The sequence below is a fragment of the Benincasa hispida genome, chromosome 12 (assembly GCF_009727055.1).
Source record: "Benincasa hispida cultivar B227 chromosome 12, ASM972705v1, whole genome shotgun sequence".
Taxonomy (NCBI): domain Eukaryota; kingdom Viridiplantae; phylum Streptophyta; class Magnoliopsida; order Cucurbitales; family Cucurbitaceae; genus Benincasa; species Benincasa hispida.
Window position 1 is genome coordinate 36,208,308 of NC_052360.1, and position 20,577 is coordinate 36,228,884.

The 20,577-nt window shown below is 35.5% G+C and overlaps 2 protein-coding genes across 6 annotated transcripts; both read right to left on the bottom strand.

Moving 5' to 3' along the window:
* Positions 1 to 1,099: 1,099 nt before the first annotated feature.
* Positions 1,100 to 3,018, bottom strand: LOC120067720 (universal stress protein PHOS32). Its single transcript, XM_039019276.1, has 4 exons — positions 2,758 to 3,018; positions 2,514 to 2,623; positions 2,306 to 2,424; positions 1,100 to 1,392 (listed from the first exon to the last, which is right to left on the bottom strand). The coding sequence occupies exons 1-4, from the start codon at positions 2,936 to 2,938 to the stop codon at positions 1,290 to 1,292; spliced, it is 513 nt and encodes a 170-aa protein (XP_038875204.1). The 5' UTR covers positions 2,939 to 3,018; the 3' UTR covers positions 1,100 to 1,289.
* Positions 3,019 to 3,671: 653 nt separating this feature from the next.
* LOC120067701 (pre-mRNA splicing factor SR-like 1) lies at positions 3,672 to 17,812 on the bottom strand. 5 transcript variants are annotated; one of them, XM_039019241.1, is made up of 5 exons: positions 17,644 to 17,800; positions 14,642 to 14,951; positions 12,731 to 12,811; positions 6,230 to 6,301; positions 3,672 to 4,876 (listed from the first exon to the last, which is right to left on the bottom strand). In XM_039019241.1, exons 2-5 carry the CDS (start codon positions 14,927 to 14,929, stop codon positions 3,956 to 3,958), a joined length of 1,362 nt encoding a protein of 453 aa, XP_038875169.1. In that variant the 5' UTR covers positions 14,930 to 14,951; positions 17,644 to 17,800; the 3' UTR covers positions 3,672 to 3,955. The 5 variants fall into 5 exon arrangements, 4 of the variants coding, with proteins under 4 accessions (XP_038875169.1, XP_038875168.1, XP_038875170.1 ...); XM_039019240.1 differs by having other exon boundaries at positions 14,642 to 14,955; positions 17,644 to 17,799; XM_039019243.1 differs by having other exon boundaries at positions 4,659 to 4,876; positions 6,225 to 6,301; positions 14,642 to 14,955; positions 17,644 to 17,811.
* Between the last annotated feature and the right edge of the window lie 2,765 nt (positions 17,813 to 20,577).

Here is a 20,577-nt window from a genome sequence, read left to right on the forward strand (position 1 = left end):
AGGAGTAAGTCAATCATTTATATATGTATGTGTTAAGTGAGAATGGATGAAGATTGTATTTGGGAATGAGATTGTTTGTCTGGAGTTTTTGTGTATTTTTTCATGGTTAAAGTTGTTTCTATTCAGAATATCTCCACTTATTTTAATTCAAGTGCAAACTTGTCATCCTTGTTTTTGAGGTTTAACTTATAGTTTGAACAATACCAGCCTAATTGCTCAGGCATGTGTTCCAATAGTCTTTTGATTTTTAATAGTTATTTTGATTTATTTCAACATCAACAAAATTTGAATGGTAAAAATTAAACCCTCATATTTATACTAGTAATAAAATTTAGTTTTTTGTCACCTAGGGAACAAATGACTCTCTTTCCACCATACATCTAAGGAAAGGTCTCTTTTTTCTATCTCTAACAAACTTGATTATCTCTCTTAAAAAAAAAAAAAAAAAAAATGTTGTTCCTCTCTCTGAGGATTAAATTCCTTGAATGTAGCTAGTTTGAGTTAGACTCTACTTTTCAAAAGTACTTTCATCCTAATGCAACTCAACTCAAAGCTTCAAGTTGATGTTATGGTAAACTTGACAAATTTACATTTCAACCCAAATAAAAACATCATAAAATTGGCCTCAATCATTGGATTCATTTATTGACAAGGGAAAGAGATAAGAGAGAAAGCAAATCTAGGGTGGATGAGAAGCTAGTAAGGGAGATTGATTAGACAAGGTATGGACAAAATGAAGAAAAATAAGCCAAACTTGAGAAAGTTGAGAATGAGATTGTACAAGTATGGGATAATATAAAGTTTTTTCCTTTTCAAATGAAAGATTAAGATTAAAATGATAATTGATGTCTTATCTACTGAATTATACCCAATTTAATGATACCGTAAAGTTTTAGCTTGCTCGCTCACTTGGTGTAGAGGTTTTGGGTCTTCGTTTTGTAAAAATGTTGGGTTTCACTTTTTGTTATTCCAGATCCGCTTTCTATTACTTAAATGCTAAATTAGTTGATGGTATTCTCAAATCTACGTTTAATCGTTTTTTCATTTATTCAAATTTTGTATGTGAACCATTTTGCTATGAAAGCAAGAGAACCATTAATTACAAGTCACAAACAAAGCATATTTTATTTGATTTGATTCACCACAAAAGCTGAAAGAACACAAATCATTGTATATTGAACAAAAAGACACCCAATAATTGCTTTACCTTGTGTAGTAAATTATATACAAATGAAGAAGAAGAGGAAGAAGAAGAAGAAGAAGAAGAGGGCAAATGGAGGATTTGAGAATTAAGATTTGGAGTTTGGCAATGTCAATGGCTTCCCTTTCACCACAGTAACTGGACATGAAGCATTTTTCACCACATAGTTGCTCACACTCCCAAGCAAAACCCTGCATTAATGTTTGATAATTAAGCCATTGAATTGAAGGGAGTTGGTTCAATTCTTGTAATTTAAATTATTTTTTATATATTAAAGGGTAATTATATTAAATGGTAAAATTGTTTAAAATATTTTCAATTTTAACAAGTGTCTATCAGTGACAGACCGCAACAGACTTCTATCACTGATACTATAGATAGTGATAGAAATCTATCCCAATTTATCACGAATAGATAGTGACATTTACTATATTTATAAATAAATTAGTTCATTTTTCTTTTTTCATTATCTTGAAATCAAAAGTTGTTGTATGAGTTACAAATTTTCATGAAAAATAGGCAAAATTAATCTTTCAATTTTTTAAGACAAAGATGAGGCCAAACTAGAATCAAAAGGTTACAGATTTTTTTTTTTTTAAAAAAAAAAAAATCAAATTATGTAATATATTTCTAACGTTTGGTATAGATTTAAATATCCAAACATTAAAAAGTGTCATTTTTAAGAAGTTTCATTTTTAAGAACATACTTAAAAAACAAAAAAAACAAAAAAAAAAACTTCTTCCTCCTCACTTTCCTATGAAAAAATTTGGGTGCTGAATTCATCTATCCAATCAGTAGTCCAATAAAAATTTGTCATGTGTTAAGTGGCTACACCTAATCATTACGCTACTTTCTTGTCCACCAATAAGCAAGAAATTACTTTATTTTAATTTAATATGCTTAAAAACCTCCGAGATAATCAATAAGTTAGAGTAAAGTTCACAACTTGTCCTATCAAAACACCTCTAAAAAAGATTAAAAAAAAAAATTGGTTGAAAGTTTTGTCATCAAATCACATGGTGCCACATGGCAGATCTTTTATTTTATTTTACTGAGTTAGACTCTTAAAAGGGAAAAAAAATAGAAAAATAGAAAAGGATTACCTTTTGATAGAGCCTAAACCTCTGCTTCCAAGAACAAGTGAGTGAAGATTAAGATCATCAACAGCCTCACACAACTTCTCCCTTGGATCACCCCAATAAACCTTAGCCACCACCTTTACCTGTTTCATTCTCAAAACAAAACAAACCAGTCTCAATCTCTAACATTCATCAAACAAAATAAAACAGAGAAAAAAACAGAGAGATATACCCCTTTATTTGTAGCTAATTTGTCAAGAATATCAAGAACCTCTGCATCATTACTCAATCCATATTGCTTCTCCAACTTAATCTCTCTAAATTCCTCAAGAGGAATCAAAGCTAAAAATTGGAAAAAAAACAAAAACAAAAACAAAAACAAAAACAAAAACAAAAACAAGAACAAATGGTTCATTATAGAACAAGAATAAAAATGAAGGAAATTTGAATGAAAAAACAAAAGAGAAAGAGGGTACGTGAGCCAGTGTCTTGGAAGAGGAGCTTTGTGGGAGTATCAGAATTAGGAGGCTCAACATGGATCAAAATCAAGTGATCTCCATGGCTAAGAAGGTTATGAGCAGCCCATTTTAAGGCTGATTTGCTTGTTGATGAGTAATCCATGGCTACTCCAATCCTGCGATTCTGATTATTCTCCATCTTTTTTCAGATATGATATGTTTTTCTCTCTGTTTTTTGAGTGTTTGTTTTGGGAGATGGGGTTTGTATTTTATAACAATGGTAGAAGGTTCTTGAAGGTGCTAGCTTCCTTTTAAACGACAAGTATTCCACACCCAACCCAGAGAATGTTTGTTCTTTTCTTCTCTTCTATCTTTTTCTCAGGTTAAATTATTTGTTTAGTTCATGCACCTTTATTTAGATTCTATACTTTTCAATTTGTATCTATTTTGACAAAGCTTATACTTCTAATTTTATGTTTAATTCAACTCTAAAATTGATACAAAATCGAAAATTAATAGTTCATATACTACTTTTTGATCTATATGCAATACTATTTTTTATCTATTTTCATCCATGTAATTGTAATTCGACCTTTATGAATTTTCTTTTTAAAATTTGAAAAAACTAAAATGAACTAAAACAAAAAAAAAAACGTTTTAAATGTCTAATGAATAAAATGAAAGGTATCGAAATATTCATTTTGAAAGTAAAAAAGATCAAAATAAACCATTTTTAAAGTGCGTATAGAATAGGCGAGGAGAGTTCAGAAGCAGTAGATTTTAGGGGAAAAGGTGGCTTTTTTTTAATCTTTGGAGTCCTTCAGATTATCACAAGAAGTTGAAATTCAATGTGACAACGTTTTATCAACCGACTTCAAACAAGAATGCAATAGAATTTACAGGAAAGAGTGGTTTTTTCAGAAAGAATAGAATTTCTTGTCCACCCAACATAGAAGAACAGTAATGAAGTCAAATTTTAATCTCATACACAGCCACCATGGTTGCATGTATTACATTTTGCCTGAAGTCTTCAAGGCATTCAACTGATAAAATAGATTGATTGGGAGAGATGATGAATACTATAAAATTCCAAGTGGCAAATACATTGATTTTTCTTCCCTTTTCCAATAGAGACTAAATTCTGTTTTCTAAGTGAAGATAACATGGTGTATTGAATACAATGGAGTTCTTGTATTAGATAGAGCATCACCATTCACTATTTCCAGTAACCACCCAGTCTAATCACTTCTTCACCACTACTATCCCTTCTATTAACTCTTTCTTTGCTCGAATCCCCTTTCTGCTCGCTCACGTCACCATAGATATCTTTTAGTTTTGCCAGATTGCTCGATATGCTAGACGTCTTCTCTGTAGTTCCACCCCTTGCAGGGCTCGGCTCTCGCTCGTGATGGGCATTCCCCGTTTGTAGACTTCGACTTCTGCTCCGGCTCCTACTTCGGCTACGACTCCTTCGATAATGCCTAGAGCCACCATCACGACTACTCCTTTCAAAGTCCCTTCTACTCTCTCTATCGTTATAATGAGTCCTTCGATCATAATCATAACTTCGTTCTCTGTCCCGCTCTCTGTCCCTTTCCCTATCCCTAGCTCTCTCTCTCTCTCTATCTCGGTCCCTCTCCCGGTCTCTATACTTCTCTCTGTCCCGATCATATTCTCGATCTCGGTCCCTATCTCTTCCTCTGTCCCTGTCCCTGTCGTGATCTCTATCCCTGCTCCTCTCCCTGTCGTAATCTCTATCCCTGCTCCTCTCCCTGTCATAATCTCTATCCCTGCTCCTCTCCCTACTATCTGGATGTTCACGACTTTGACTACGACGACTGCTTGGAGATCTTCGTAGATCATCACTGTTATCTCTATCATTAGCTGATGGTGGCAGCGTACGACGAACAGGAGATGAGTCCCTAGTTGAGGCACGATGTGGGGCTCGTTGTCCAAAGGAAACAGAAAGTGAAGCTTTAACAGAAGGGGGTCGCCGTGCAGTGTCTTCAGACCCTATTCGATGAGTTTCCCCAGTCACACCTGAATGTTTGCTAGGAAGCTTCAACTTTTCGAGATTAGCCACAACTTGCCGCAAGACAGGAACTGGAATACGAGGGAAAAGAGTATCGAAGTAATACTGCAATTGGAAAACAAAATGTGAGCACCTGTTTAGCTACAAATTCGAGGATTCAAAAAATAACAATAATAATATGTTTAAAGGCAGATATATGTTCATATGTTCCAGTTTAAACATGTGGAATAATGATCTTTCTGCTTGTTATCCAGCACAATAGAATCACCAATACTACCAGATAACATGAAACACAATTTTTGCCGTTTAAAAGCTATAAAGACAAATAAAATAAAAGCTTAACAATCATTCCGCTCAGTGGGCCTAATGCAAACCCATATATAGATATCAAGATATACATCAGCATTCTACTGATTAAGCATTAAAACACACAATTTTTCAGTTTGCTCCCATTCTCGAATAGTTGTTCAGCTATGGCTGAACAAAGAAAATGTATTGAGGGCTCTGTTCACGTGAGTTAAATCACTACTGGCCTAAAAGCTTAGTCTCCATTCATCTCCTCAATTATCCAATTTAGTGACGTCATTAATCACACTGTTAGATTACAATGAGATAAAATCAAAACCTTGGTCTCATATTTTATTTCATTCATCTCTTTTCACCATATACTACAACAGAGCAACAACAGAATCCAAACAATGATTGATTTAAATATTTCAAGAATATTCCTTAAAACATTTCATTCATGATCTTGACTTCGGAATAATGTGAGAAAAACAAGTAGTTAGAATCTTAAGCCCAAAACTTCTTTTCCACGTCACAATTAAGAAAGTTCATGAAGGGGCAGAGCTCTCGAAGGTATCTCAGGTAAGAGCCAACACAACCATACTTCATAGGAAAGGCTACCACTAATCTGTAAGGAGCATAAGTGTGAAATACAACTACAAGAAAAGGTTATATGAGAAAAGTTGAGAAAATATTGGATACATTAGAAAAGACGAATAACAAGGAGTGAAGACAACACTAAAGTGGACAAGACACCATACGGCACATTGTGAAGTCAACTTCACCAGCTCATGCCAGAGAACATGGCTTTGAATCACCATGATAAACCAACGAAATATGAGATGTTTTAATGCAAATGAAAAGGACCTAATAACTTAAATCAGGAGGGAAGCGATTACTATTATGCTGTAGTTCTTTTCCTGAACTTTTTTGCATCTCCTCATTTCTGGGTGAAAATCTTTTAACTCTATTATACTCAAATATAACTCTTAACAATATCTTCCAACCATGAACTGAAAAATTCAGCGTTCCCATGGTTAAACACTAGAGAAATGCCAAAAGCAACTGTATATACACACAATTTATCATGTTTTTGGCGCAAGTTAAAATGGAAAAAGAAAGATATAACCAAGAAACATGATATAAGGGGGTAATGTTGGTATATAACCTGACCTGTCCAAGGAGCAAATCACGCACATAAACACCCATTGTAGTCATTCGTCCATGGGATCCTGGTGAAAACTCCTGAAACATGTCAAGTCTGTTTAGTTATTTTTCTGCCATTTGTAGCTTTAGATTCTTATTAAATTCGTTAGAAATGAAAAATGCAAAATGCCATAGATTTGTAAGGAAGAATTTTATTTTCTGTTATTTGTTGAAAGGGGAAAAGGACTACAAACAACAAATGAACGAACCAGAAACCATCTGAAAGAAGCTTGAGCATGGAAGTTACAAGGAAAAGCTCCAAATTGTTAGAAGTGAACATAGACATGAGATGGGTCTATACTTCCCTTTTTTTATAAGAAACAAATTTCATTGAAGTGAAACTTACTAAAAAAAGGCAGGATGCCCAGACAAAGGAGTTTGAAAAGATTTCTCCAACTGGTCAAAAGAGATGATAGACTATCAAGGCTACAGAACGATGAAAAGGGTGTTTCATGGAATGGCCAAAAACGAGGTGAGAGAATATAGGCACTTCCAAATCCCACTTACCCCAAACCACCCCTAGAAAAAACTGCCCAAGCTTTTTTATAAGAAACCAAACTTTCATTCTATAAAATTGAAAGAAGTACAAGGGAAGAAAACCATAAAACAGGTCCTAACATTAAATACAAGAAGAGACTCCAATACAAAAGAATAACACCAAGCTAGTAATTACAAAAGCTAACATAACAAACACCCATAAAAAACCATTAAACCTAGCAACCTCCTCCTGAGATCTATTCACCCTTCAGTAAATCCTACTATTCCTTGCTAGCCAAATTCCACCAAAAAATAACAAAAACAAAAACATCCTTGACATATAATGCTACACTCATTGTTTTAAAAAGCCCTTCAAGGCACGTGCGTGCACCTAGGCACTAGGCTCACGACTAGCACCTCAACTTGAAAAGGCGAGCCTCACAAAATAAAGCATGCATTAGGCATGTGCCTTTTGTGAAGCCCCAAGGCTCAAAGCCCTAGCCCTTGGGGCTTTCTAATTACTTTAAGAAAATAGTCATAATTAGGATTTCTCGTTCTTTATTAACTAAAGAAAATCAAATTTACTCAGTCTAAATGCAAAATTCCTAGTGTTTAGGATTTTTCCTTTTCATATTTCCACTTCAACTATGCTTTCTTGTCTCTAAGTAGTACATTTACATATACTATGCCTCATCAAAAAAAAAAAAACCGCTTTCTTTGCATCTTGCGCTTTTTTTGCACCAAAAGACTATTGCATCTTGAGCTTTAAAAAAACTGGCTGTAGTCTCCTAAATCACAAAGTTGCCATTTTTGCCAAGAGCCAAACCAATCTCAAACGACTTCAAGCATAGACTCCAAAGGGAATAAGCAAACTAGCAATCTAACAAAAGATGTTCAAGATCCTCCTCTACCGCCTATAGAGAACGAGCATTGCGGGTGCATCAAAAAGTAAAGGTCTCTTGAGATAGTCTTGGATGTTCACTCTCCCATTCAAAACTTGCCAAGCAAAGAACTTGAAACTTTAATGGATATCTTAACAATCCAGGTCATGCAAAACTTGCTAAGCAAAGAACTTCAAATGGAGCAAAGAATGTGGAAAAGCAATCTGCAAAAGAAACCCTCAATCATCAATACAGAGCCTCATTACGTAATTCTAATGCCTAAACCTCCCAGCTCCACTGCCTTCAAAATGCCTCCCACCTAACAAAGTGAGGTCCACCATCCCAGAGGACTTTCGAAAACAAATATATACAAATAAAAACATCTATCAAGAGGATTTTCGAAAGAGAATGAATGAAATTCGAGTTCTTTTGGGAAAAAAAATCAAGACAGACATAATCTTGAAGATTTTTCAAGAAACCATCAAGAATCACATTTAGTCACTCAAGAAGATCAAGAACTCATCCAAATGGGTTGTGAAATTGCGCAAAAAATGAATGAAGTAGAAGAACAGAAAAAATCAATTGAACATGAGTTAAATAAGAAAGGTAGAAAGATCAAAGAGGAGCTTGCATTGGAAGAAGGAAAAAACGATGGGACTAAAACAGAGGTTACTTGATTTGAACCAGATGATAAGGAACTATTAATCGATGAAATCAACGAAGAAGGTGTTGAAGAAGATGAAGCCATTGCAAAGAATGTGTCCATTTGGTCAAATCAATTAAACGAGCCTCACAACCAACCACAATTACCTCCACCACAAGAGAATGGAGCAGAAATTAGTCATGACCACAAGAAAGACAACAAGAGAATCAACACCACCTATGGTATGCAAAAAATGTCCAAGATTTACCAAGAATTGTTCAAGTTCAACCACGATCAAGGTTATATCAAAGGAAATACTGGGAGGATGTGAATTATTTAAGTGTAGAAGAAAAAGATACACATGGGCAACCTAATTCGAAGAAAATTAAAAATCTTTTTCCAACCTTCCTTAAGGAGTCTGCTGCATATATTTTAGCAACAATCGGTTTTTTGAACAACTTAATTCTTGGGTTCATTGATGATAGTATTGATAGAAAAAAATTTCCCTTTCAAGAATCAAATATTCGATATATTGATGTGGCTCGTGAAAATTTGTTGTTATTCATGCCCGATGTTCAAAGATGTGTCCTTCGAGTGGCTTACTTTTTTTTTATTTTCATTTTCGTTTTAAAACTCGAGAACGAGTTTTTTTTTTAGGGATAGAATAATGTAGTAGGAATAGGATATGTTAGGATATTATGGTCAAATCCTTAATTGATTAGGATTGGGATTAGTTTCCATGATTGATTAGAATTGGGATTAGTTTCCTTGGTTTATTAGGATTAGGATTAGGATTAGTTTCTTTGACTAATTAAGATTAGGATTAGTTTCTTTGACTAATTAAGATTAGGATTAGTTTCTTTAATTAACTAGTATTAGGATTAGTTTGCTTTCCAATTCTCTATAAATAGAGAGATTGTCTTCTTGTATTGGCAATTTTATATTCCTAATAAAGATTTTGATTTTATCATGGGAAGTTTCTCTCCTTTTATCTCCTAGGCTACATCATGGACACTAGTGCCTCTTTTGTAAATTAAGTTAAAACTTCACTCAAACAGCACCAACTCAGCTAAAACAGCCTAATAGACAAAGGGACAAGGTGTCCCTTCTATAAAACCCCATGACATAAAGTAATTACTTGATTAGAAAGTATCAACGGCCACAAAGTTCAAATTCATATTCACAAGCATATATGACATCTCAACAATATTGAAAATAGGCCTGCGCTTCTCAATTATCAATATATAAATAGATACATTAAGGGTAGCAGAAACCAGAAAGCAACTTATAGTCACATTAACGGAAATTTTAAGCCAAACACAAGCATCCTAACCGTAATGCTTTAACAACAATCCACAAAAATGGAAATAATAATAGTGATAATAGTAGTAATTATTGAAATAGAAAAGAAAGAAACGACACAAGGAGTTTACGTGGAAAACCCTAATTCAAGGAAGAAAAACCACGATAGAAAAGGCCTTATTATTTTAATATCATACATACAATAGACCCCAACCTCAGATATAAATAAGATGAGGTGAAACCCTAATTTAGCAAATATAGTATAAATTACAAAAATGTCCCTAGGGCTAATTCAACGTATCTCAACACCCCCTCAAGTTGGGGCGTAAATATCGACAAGACCCAACTTGCTAAAACAAGCTTCAAACGTCTGTCTCGATAACCCTTTCGTAAGAACATCTGCAACTTGTTGGACCGAAGGTACATAGAGAATACAGATAGCTCCGCAATCTAACTTCTCTTTAATAAATTGCCTGTCAATTTCCACGTGTTTGGTTCTATCATGTTGCACGGGATTATTCGCAATACTGATGGCAGCCTTATTATCACAATACAACCTCATGGGCCCCAAACTACTCTGGTGAAGATCAGATAAAAATTTCTGCAACCAAATTTCTTCACTCTCTCCCAAACTCACAGCTCTATACTCTGCCTCAGCACTACTTCTAGCCACCACACCCTGTTTTTTACTCTGCCAAGTTACCAAATTTACCCACACAAAGGTACAGTACCCTGAGGGTGACTTTCTATCAGTCACAGATCCGGCCCAACCTGAGTCAGTATACGCCTCGATGCTCCGTGTGTCATGTTTTCTGAACACTAAGCCCTTCCCAGGGGTGGACTTCAGGTATCTCAAAATTCGAGTCACAGCTTCCATGTGCTCCTCATATGGATTCTGCATGAACTGACTTACCACACTCACAACATAGGAGATGTCGGGCCTAGTATGAGATAAGTAAATCAGTTTCCCTACCAAGCGTTGATACCTCTCCTTATTCATAGGAACTCCTTCCGAAATGCTTTTCAGTTTGCTATTGACCTCAATAGGAATGTCAATGGGTTTGCATCCAATCATTCCTGTTTCCTTCAACAAGTCCAGAGTGTATTTCCGTTGATCTTGCCACTTCCATCCCGAGAAAATACCTCAAACTACCAAAATCCTTGATTTCAAATTCACCTGCCATCCTCTGTTTCAACTTAGCAATTTCTGTTGTGTCATCTCCTGATAAGATGATGTCATCAACATACACCACCAACACAGCAATCTTCCCTAAGGATGATTTTGTGGTAAACAAGGTATGATCAGAATGCCCCTGAACAAACCCTTAGGACTTAACAAACACGATGAACCTGTCAAACCATGCCCTAGGGGATTGCTTCAACCCATATAAGGACTTCTTGAGTTTGCAAACATGATTCCCAAACTTAGCTTCAAAACCTGGAGGTGGACTCATGTAAACTTCCTCTTCTAACTCACCATTTAAGAAGGCATTTTTTACATTTAGTTGATGTAGGGGCCAATCTTTATTTACGATGACAGACAAAAGAACACGAATCGTGTTTAACTTAGCCATTGGGGAAAAGGTTTCTGAATAATCAATCCCATACGTCTAAGTGAACCCTTTAGCAACTAACCTAGCCTTATATCTCTCGAGCGTTCCGTCAGACTTATACTTCACTGTGAACACCCATTTGTAACCAACTGTTCTGTGACCTCTAGGGAGAGCTACTAACTCCCAAGTCTTATTTGCCTCGAGAGCTCTCATTTCCTCCATTACTGCCGCTTTCCACTCGGGAACTTCCATGGCCGCATGTACACTGGTAGGTATTGCTAGAGCATCCAGTTGAGTAGTGAAAGCCTTAAAACTAGGAGATAAAGTTACCATAGGTCAGAAAACAAGGGTACTTTGTACATGACCTGGTTCCCTTTCTCAGAGCAATTGGCATATCCAGAGTGGTATCCCTCCAATCAAATATCCAAACTTATGGCGTCCCTCAAGAACCATTTTAATTGTTTGAGACCAAGAAAAGTAATTTTGTCCATTCAGCTTCTCTCCCGTGATCATTCCTACAGAATTTCCTATAGTCCCAGATAAAAGATTAGTAGTAGGAAGAGTAGGAAACATTGATACCGGATTTTTTGAATACATCGGGAAAGAATCATGGCCATTCAATCTGGCTCCAAGGGCGGCCATCTGTTGTTGGAGATTAAGCAATTGTTGTTGGAGTTCCCCATGAGATTCAGATTTGGAATGTTTCTGTCAATAGGTCATGGGATTTTCTTCAACGGAATCACCCATTCGAAACTGAGGTTGAACTGGGTACACATGAGGAAGAGGTTGTCCACCATGGTACTGTGAAGAGGCTACTGCCGGAAGTCCACTGGCGGCAAAATACGGCAGCCCGTGATCGACATTGCTCCCAGACGGCTGCGACGGTGGGTAACGGACCGAGGGCTCGACGATCGGCTGATGGGTTGAAGAAAACACACCGATCTGACCCGACCCGGTAGCTGGATCAAACCCACGGCCGCCTGGAGCAAATCCGATCCCATGCGAAGTCGAAGGACCGATCGTGTGCGAAGTCGAAGGACCAAGCGTGTGCGAAGTGGAAGAACCAATCGCATACGAAGTCGAGGGACCCTCATCGATGATGTTTGGCTGGAACGACTGCGTCTACTGCGTCTGGGAACTGATCGACACGTCGGCTGGAGCGAGTCCACCAACTGCTGTTCGGTGCACCAGCTGGAGCTGTTCGGCTGTGCCGCCTAGGATGATGGTTCGGAGATACCGATCAACTGCTGCTTGAATCACAGCCACATTAGTCGTGTCTGCCAGTGTACCTTCACCTATCCAATTTGATGACTAAGTTTCTTCTATCGGGGTTAGGGTTTCATCACCTTACTCTGATACCATATTGAAATAGAAAAGAAAAAACGACACAAGGAGTTTACGTGGAAAACCCTAATTCAGGGAAGAAAAACCACGATAGAAAAAGCCTTATTATTTTAATGTCATACATACAATAAACCCCAACCACGGATATAAATAAGATGAGGTGAAACCCTAATTTAGCAAATATAGTATAAATTACAAAAATACCCTTGGGGCTAATTCAATGTATTTCAACAATAATAATAATCAAGCTTCTATATGCATCACATACCTCTTCATCTTTAACATACGGTTCAAACCAAGTCCAGAGAGTCTTTGGATCTGCAACATATCTCAAGTATAGAAATCCAATCTGGAAAAATTAATTTAAGAAATAACATCAAAAGGTAGCAGAACCCAACGTATTATAACACAGCTAAGACCATAACTTCTTAAACATCGGACAGCTAAGGGCATCATAATTATCAGATATTAAAACAAATTACACAGAAAAAGGGGCATGCAAGAATATAAGTAACCATATTAAGTCCTTTGATGTATTCTAACCTTATTAAGTATACAACAAAAGGATGCAATATCCATATGGATAACATTGAGCACTCGTCAAAGAATATCAATTTACAGATAAATAAATCCAAGGGATTGAAATAATCTCAGCATCTTTAAAAAAATAATAATAATAATAATTAAAAAAAGGTCACCTCAAACCTTAGATAACTGCAAAGCAAAGCAAAGGCACTATTAATTTATAGTGTGAGAAAGGGCACAGCAACCCAAAGTGACAAGGCTCATCCTTTGTTCATAACATCTGGTGAGCAAGGCAAGAACGTTACCAAGCATATGCATGTATCAGACAGTTTTATAAACTAAAGAAATAGAGTAATGTAGGAACTAGCAAAAAGGGAAAAAGATGAACGTCAGAGAAGATCTCAAAAAGAATTCTAATATAAAGTCCATTAAAAAATTTCAATCCAAATAAAAGCACAAACATTATCAACTCAGAATAATAAATTTAAGAGAGAGAAAGAAAGGAGACCTGTGCTCCTAATTGACGACTTGCTAAAATGGCGTATTTGAATGAGAAAGAGAACCTGACTGCCAATCAAAAACCTAAAAGAAGAATTTTTCTTTTGATGGTAAAAGTTGAAATCGTTCAAGTGGACATTTAAAACTAATCGAACATTCTGCTTATAACTTATTGTATATGCCATTATACCATTCTAAAATTCATAATAACCAAAAGCTCTCAAGACATATTCATTGGTGATTTTTGACCTCTTCTAAAAAGTGATCCTTAATCACTTTCACGAACTTAGGGCTAACTATGATTACTAGCAAGTTATTCCATAAACACTATTTACGTAATTTACTTCATACTTCAGGATCAAGTTTTTTGGCTCGGGTCTTCTTGCAATTATTCTGTTTTATTGTTTTATAGGGATAGCTGGAAAGCTTCTCTAGTAATCTTCTTGGCAGGGAATTGGGGAATCGATGACGATGGCAGAAAACAAATTTCTGCTCACAAAGTGACTCACACTTGTGTTTGGGGAGAGGATAAAGAGCAAGGTTTATATCAGGTACCAATGATTCTAGTACAACAGAATCATCAGAACATAAAGTACTAATTGAAGTGATAGAATAAAGTACGACTTAGAAAGAGAGCAACCCAAACACATCAATATACAAAGAGCTAGTCTCCAACATATTCGCAAACAGCAAACTAGTTTAGATTAGTAGTTGTTCTAGGTGACAATGACCAAGATCCTCCAAGAACAAGCTGTTTATTCATTGAACAACCTAGAGTTGAGAGAGAACTAGATATTTAGAAGTATAGATAGAAACTGATTAATCAATTAGCAAACATGAAAAGCAACACAGTGACATTACCTAATTACCATTGTAAACCATTTACAACAGCTATATTTGATCCAACTTGTACGTTAGTAATCCAAGTTTCAAACTAGATATAATATATTAACATTTTCTCAGAGCACAGTGAAGATTGTAAAAGTACATGCATATTGGTTTGCACCACATTATATATTTACAAAAAACAAAAATAAAAAATAAAATAAAAAATAAGGATAAAGACTATAAATGGACCATGACATAAATGCTACGAAACAATTATTACATCTTTGCTATAAACATGATTACTAAAGGTCAAAAGGTTTCCACCTACCGCTCTGATGTAAGGAGAATCTTCGTGCTTTAAAAGCCCATGCATTTGCTTAACAGTAAGTTTCATGGTGAAAAACTTGTACAGAAGGCAGAATGCTGTTGAAGGACCACGGCAGTTACCAGTCATCCATGGCTCCACGTGATCAACTTGGTTATAAATCTCATCAACCACTTCATGGTATGTCTTCAAACGATAAAGCTCCTTAAAGTAATCAGAAGACAGAATATTCATACATAGAACCTTCTCCAGCAAAGAATCAATTGGCTTCCCGCAAGTCTTTATCTCCATTTATGTGTCATCAACTAGACATCTACCTACGGGGATGAGAATATACAACTACATTACAAATTTAGAAAGTAAAAATATATAACTTCGTTTTCTGATACTTTTAACAGCAAGCCTGAAGAATAGTTTGGTGAAGAAAAACAAAAAATACAGTCACTCTCATCTGATAGCATATGAGAACCCAACATGATCTGTGCATGCAAAAAGAATCTAAAGAAGGAACCAACAACAAAAGGTGCCCACAAAAGAACATTTGTCTCGTTTCCACAAGTGACATTCAATTGGCATTTCAAGCGGTGCCAACTGGCAAAAAGAGAGGCACATCCTCCCAAAGTCAGAAGCCAGGAAAGCCTTCATTCACTTTCTTGTTTTAACTATTAGGATCCACATACTCCGAGCAGCAATGAAAATTTAAAATCAGAAAAAGCATTCTACTTCCTCTCCAATATTCTCATGTCCAATTTCATCAACCTATGTCATCACAAATTTTCCTCGTCAGGTGACTCAATCCCAAGGACAAGCTCTCAACTTGTATGCCTTTGCCACTGAATCTTTCAACCACAGTCCAGCGACCAAATTGATAAGAATGGTATTAGGGTGTTAGAAGGGATATTAAGGATATATTAGTAATAGTTAGGGGAGTTGTTAGGGAATTTGGTTATAAATAGAGAGAAGGGGAAGAAGGAAGATAGGCATGTCTCATGATTGGAAGGGTCCAAATTGGTTTATTATGTAGTTTGGTCTGATTATATCTCAATATATTTGGGTTCCATCACAAACCAGTTCAACAATCAAAATTTCATTTGTTCAACAAGCTCTATGGATATTGTTATGGATATAGGATATGTGACGGAAGCTTTCTGGGCTGTGATTGTCTTTTCACGAGAGAGAAATTCAAGAGGGAAGGATGAATGAATCATTAAACAGAAAAAAAAATCCAAACTGGGGTAACCTTTGAGTTGAAGAAGAGGAGACAAACTTTAGTTCAAATTTCAACATTCTTCCAATTATATAAATGTCAAGAAAATATGTTTAGAGGATCAGCTAGATAAAAGACTTGAAGAGTTGGATGGATTACTACATTTTGGCTATTTGAAGACTTTTCCTACTACATTTCTATCTCAATGAACTGGAAGCCAGTTTTGTATAGTTAGATCTAACTACTCTTGTTAGCTGTCCTTTTGTATATCCTTCTTGTATTCTTTCACTTTCTCTAAATGAAAGCTCAATTTCTCACCAATAAAAACACATTTTTATCTCGACATCCATGTTTTTTATTTAGAATTGTATACTTTTGCTGTGTTTGTTTATTAGATGAAAACAACAATAATCCATAGAACACAAATATTTGCATTGGCAGCCATTTGGAGAATCCGTCGTGAGCAATGAGAGCAGTTGGTGCTTGCAGAAAGTTGCTCAAATATTATTATATAGTCTTATCTCAGTCCAAGAGGATTCCTATGCATTTTCACTCCAAAGTAACGGTTGAACAGCTGCCAGTTAGTTTACTACAATTTTTTTAGTAAAAAGTTCATTTACTTCATGGTTCCACCATGGTTAATTAGATACAGTAGTCACTAAGTTTGAGAAAGTAAACTTTTCAAGATTTTCAATTACAACTATTTCAGTTATGCAAAAAAGTAATCCAACCCATCCCCTACAGTTTGGGCTGGGTTGTTCAGTTTCTTCAAGTTGTCAGGTTATTACAACACCCTACCTGGAGCATACATCCAAAAGTCAGCGAAGGTGCTGTTCACTATATGTATAAACCACCAAACTTATGAAAGGCCTGGCTTTAATTGAGAAAAATGATATATATATATACACACACACGCACACAATACAAAACAGGAGAACCCAACAAAAGAGGGAGCGAGGGGCAGTGAAAAACAATCATCTTTGATACAACAAAACAAAACCATGCCATCATCAAGCTGGAGGGCCTTCAATACATCTGATTTCTTACCTCCAACTGATATTCTACTCAAATGTGTTTGTCATAAAATTTAAGAAAAATACGATAATAAGCCTTCTTGTTAACTCAATTAGAGACTTGTGTTTTCCATTTTCATACCAAAACCTTTCACAAATAGGAATTATATCTGCGAAACCCAAATGGTTATCCTAACATTACACCCAAAAACGAACAGAACAAATGGATGAAAGCAAACAATTCGCAAACCACAGAACAGATAAACCCAACCAAAACCAAAGCGAGGGAGATTTAGTAAAGTAAAAATAAAAGTATCCTTAAATCACTAAATAAGAAGTAAAACAATTATGCCAAATCCCCTCCCTACAAGGCTAAAAGCCCATCTAATATGACAACTGCAGGATTTGACACGAGGATGAATAGAACTCACCATTAGATTTCTCAATTTATGTTCATCATAGTAATAAAGAGGTAGGAAGAGGCGAAAGCTTGAAAAAGCAATCCCCACCACCAGCACCAGCACATTTTACAACATTAGAACAACCATCTTCCAAAAAAAATTAGAACTAATAGAAGTCAATGGCTAAAGTTGCTTCAATCCCATGAACCCAAGCTAGTTTACCCCACACATAAACATTCTTCGAAGTACCCAGATTCAAAAACTGATTGACCATCCCAAAAACGATAAACCCAAAAGGTGCAAAAACAATCGCGACAAACACATACCGGTGGAAATCAAATTAAGTAGCGAAAAGTGTAGAGAGCGGGAAGAAGAAGCCCTAACCTGAAGTTAAAATTATCTGAAGTCGAACGGAAAAGGGGAAGACAACAAAGAGAGGAAATCTCGCAGCACGAGAGAGAGGATCCTGCCAACGCGCTCGTTAGGGCTTTTATAATGCCGGTCCCAACCGGTGGCGCTCAGTGGAGATGATTTGGGTTTCGATTTCTTCCCGAAGATAATTTTGTGCTTGAGAGGAATCTGTGTGGGGTATATTCGAATTGTTGGGCTTTATTCCGTTTATTTTGGGCCTATACCAAATTTGTGGATTGGGCCTTTCAAATCAATGGCTCGGCCCAAATCATTCTTGGCCCTAATTGAGCATTTTAACTCAGGAAATGTCTAATGTGAGGGATAACAAAACCCCACGCTTTAATAAAGATTCTACATTTCAATTATGTTCAACTTTTTTACTAGTTATAAAAATGTCTATGTTGACTTTAAAATTACAAAAAAAAAAAAACTCAATTACCATTTAGTCCCTAACCATCAATTAGTTACATGCTTTTTAAAATAGGAAAGATAAATGAATTTTAAAAGAGGCACGTTTTTTAAGAAAAATATTAAACAATGAGATTTTCTAAATACCCACGACTTTTCATCTTCTTCGATTTCTCTCTCAAAATTCTTTCTCTTAGATCATTCCAGTCACACCTTCTCTCTTAGTTCTTTAATTTTTTGCCAATCAAACTTCCCAAATCTTTCATCATTGCATCGTCGACGATGTGTCCTGCCAAGACCCAACCTCCGTCATGGTTCTTGTTCAGATCGTCAGCCTTGGATCTACTTCGTTTGCATCGTCCAGTTTGGAGGTCTAAACCCTTCGTTTATGTTATTATCACATATTTGAGCTTGTTGTTCTTCACTACTGGGAGCCGATTTCAGTGACTTTCCAACTTGCAATTTCGATCTCCTTCCATTTCAACTGTGAATTCCATTTCGATGGTGACCAAATGATTTCAACGATTCGGACAACTTTCTAGCGATTTTGAACCTAGCGAAACCGATTTTCTTCTTGTTTTTATAACTTCTACAATTTTAAACATACAATTGGGATTTTTCTCTCTCAATTTTTTCTAAAAATCAAGATATGTTACATACGGTTGGATTTTTTTTTTTATCCTTCAAAGAATGAGTTTTATGGTTAACTGATTATCCATGTCGAAGTGTGCTTATTAGAATTTTTCATAATTTCATATATTTTTATCATATATACTGTAATATATATTGGGGTATTAAGATGGTTTGGGATTTAGGCTTTAGGTTTTATGGTACATATCCTATCATATGATATTGTTTGGAGGTTTATCAAGTATCTATGTCTTAATGAATGTGTTGGATTTCTCACTGCTTTATATGAAATATATTGGGATATAGAAGAGGATTTATATAATATATTTTGGTATAAATGATCAATGAATAAGGTTAATTTATGTATACTACAATATTTTATGACATATACCCTGTCATACGCAAGAATGAAAAATCACAAATTTCGTCAAAATATTGCTAAATCGAGGTATTGATAGAGACATCAGTATGTAACATCTTTTTTACGAAATATCGTCAAAATATTGTTGAAATATCGTCGATATCATCGATATTTTAAAGATATCACTGATATTTTGGCGATACTTTGATTTTTTTTTTTTTTTTGGCTTTATAATTTATATAATTTGTGATCTCATTGTTAACGAAGGTTTAGTTATTGTCGAATTAGTGGATGGTAATACGTGTAGAGGGATATGAGAAGTTCTATCATTTCATATAAAACTCACATAGAATACATAATGTACATCCTCTAATAAATAGGCAAAAAATAACGTCTTGTAACAAAATAAGAAAAAAATAGCTAACCAATTGATTTTATAAACTAATTACATCTTAATACTCCCTCTCAAGTTGGAGTATGAATGTCAAGAATACTCAACTTGCCTAAAAAGGAATAAAATGAGAAAGAAGGTAATGTTTTGGTAAAAATATCAGCTAGTTGCAAATTAGACCGAATAGGGAACAACTAAAGAAATCCAGCAACAAGCTTCTCTCGAGCGAAATGACAGTCAATTTCGATGTGTTTAGTACGCTCGTGAAAAGTTGGATTGGAGGCAATTAAAATGGAAGGTTTGTTATCACAGTAGATAAGAGTTGAAAGAATACGATCAAGATGGAAAATCTCCAAGAAGTTGATTGATCCAAACTAGTTCACTAGTCACAACTACTAAAGCCCGATATTCAGCTTCAACTGATGATTATGAGACAGTTGCTTGTTTCTTTGATTTTCAAGAGATTAAGGAATTTCTTAAGAATACAAAAAATCATGTTACTAATTTCCTAGTATCAACACAAGCACCCCAATCAGCATCCACAAATGATTGGAGCTGAAAATTAGCAGTGGGTGTTAACAACACCCCTTATCCTGAGGATTTATTCAAGTAATGAATGAGCTAATAGGTTGCATTCAAATGCTGAGAAGTAGGCTTCTGCAAAAATTGACTTGGGCAATGAACTAAAAAAGAGATGTCAGGTCAAGAAATCTGAAGATATAGTAACCGTCAAATCAGTTTTCGATAACATGTTGCTTCTTCTAATGGTAATGTTGTATCACTATCCTTTAAGACGCGAAGATTAGGATCCATAAGCAAACGAGTTGGTTTGGCATCAAGGAAATTTGTATCTTCCAATATTCGTAAACAATATTTTCTTTGTGTAAGATATAATCCTTGTTTGGATCGAGAAATCTCTAAGCCAATGAAGCATTTGGCCTGACCCAAATCCTCAAGCAAGAAATTGGATTTTAGTATTTGTTTTCACTTTGTCAATTTCTGAAGCAGAAGTCTCTATTATTAAGATATCATCCACATAGACCAATAATGCAACAAAAGAATATCTAGTTCCACGTGTGAATAACGAATAGTCAAATTAGACTGAATAAAATCATGT

What these genes read in the sequence shown, in the direction of transcription:
- LOC120067701 (XM_039019241.1), bottom strand. Translation starts at nt 14,929, where the DNA reads ATGGAGATAAAGACTTGCGGGAAGCCAATTGATTCTTTGCTGGAGAAG. An exon ending in ATTCTCCTTACATCAGAGCG is followed by an intron (nt 12,812 to 14,641) that starts GTAGGTGGAAAC and finishes TAATTTTTCCAG; the next exon opens with ATTGGATTTCTATACTTGAG. An exon ending in GTGATTTGCTCCTTGGACAG is followed by an intron (nt 4,877 to 6,229) that starts GTCAGGTTATAT and finishes TTCCAATTGCAG; the next exon opens with TATTACTTCGATACTCTTTT.
- LOC120067720 (XM_039019276.1), bottom strand. Translation starts at nt 2,938, where the DNA reads ATGGAGAATAATCAGAATCGCAGGATTGGAGTAGCCATGGATTACTCA. An exon ending in CTTCCAAGACACTGGCTCAC is followed by an intron (nt 2,624 to 2,757) that starts GTACCCTCTTTC and finishes TCCAATTTTTAG; the next exon opens with CTTTGATTCCTCTTGAGGAA. An exon ending in GGTTTAGGCTCTATCAAAAG is followed by an intron (nt 1,393 to 2,305) that starts GTAATCCTTTTC and finishes ACATTAATGCAG; the next exon opens with GGTTTTGCTTGGGAGTGTGA.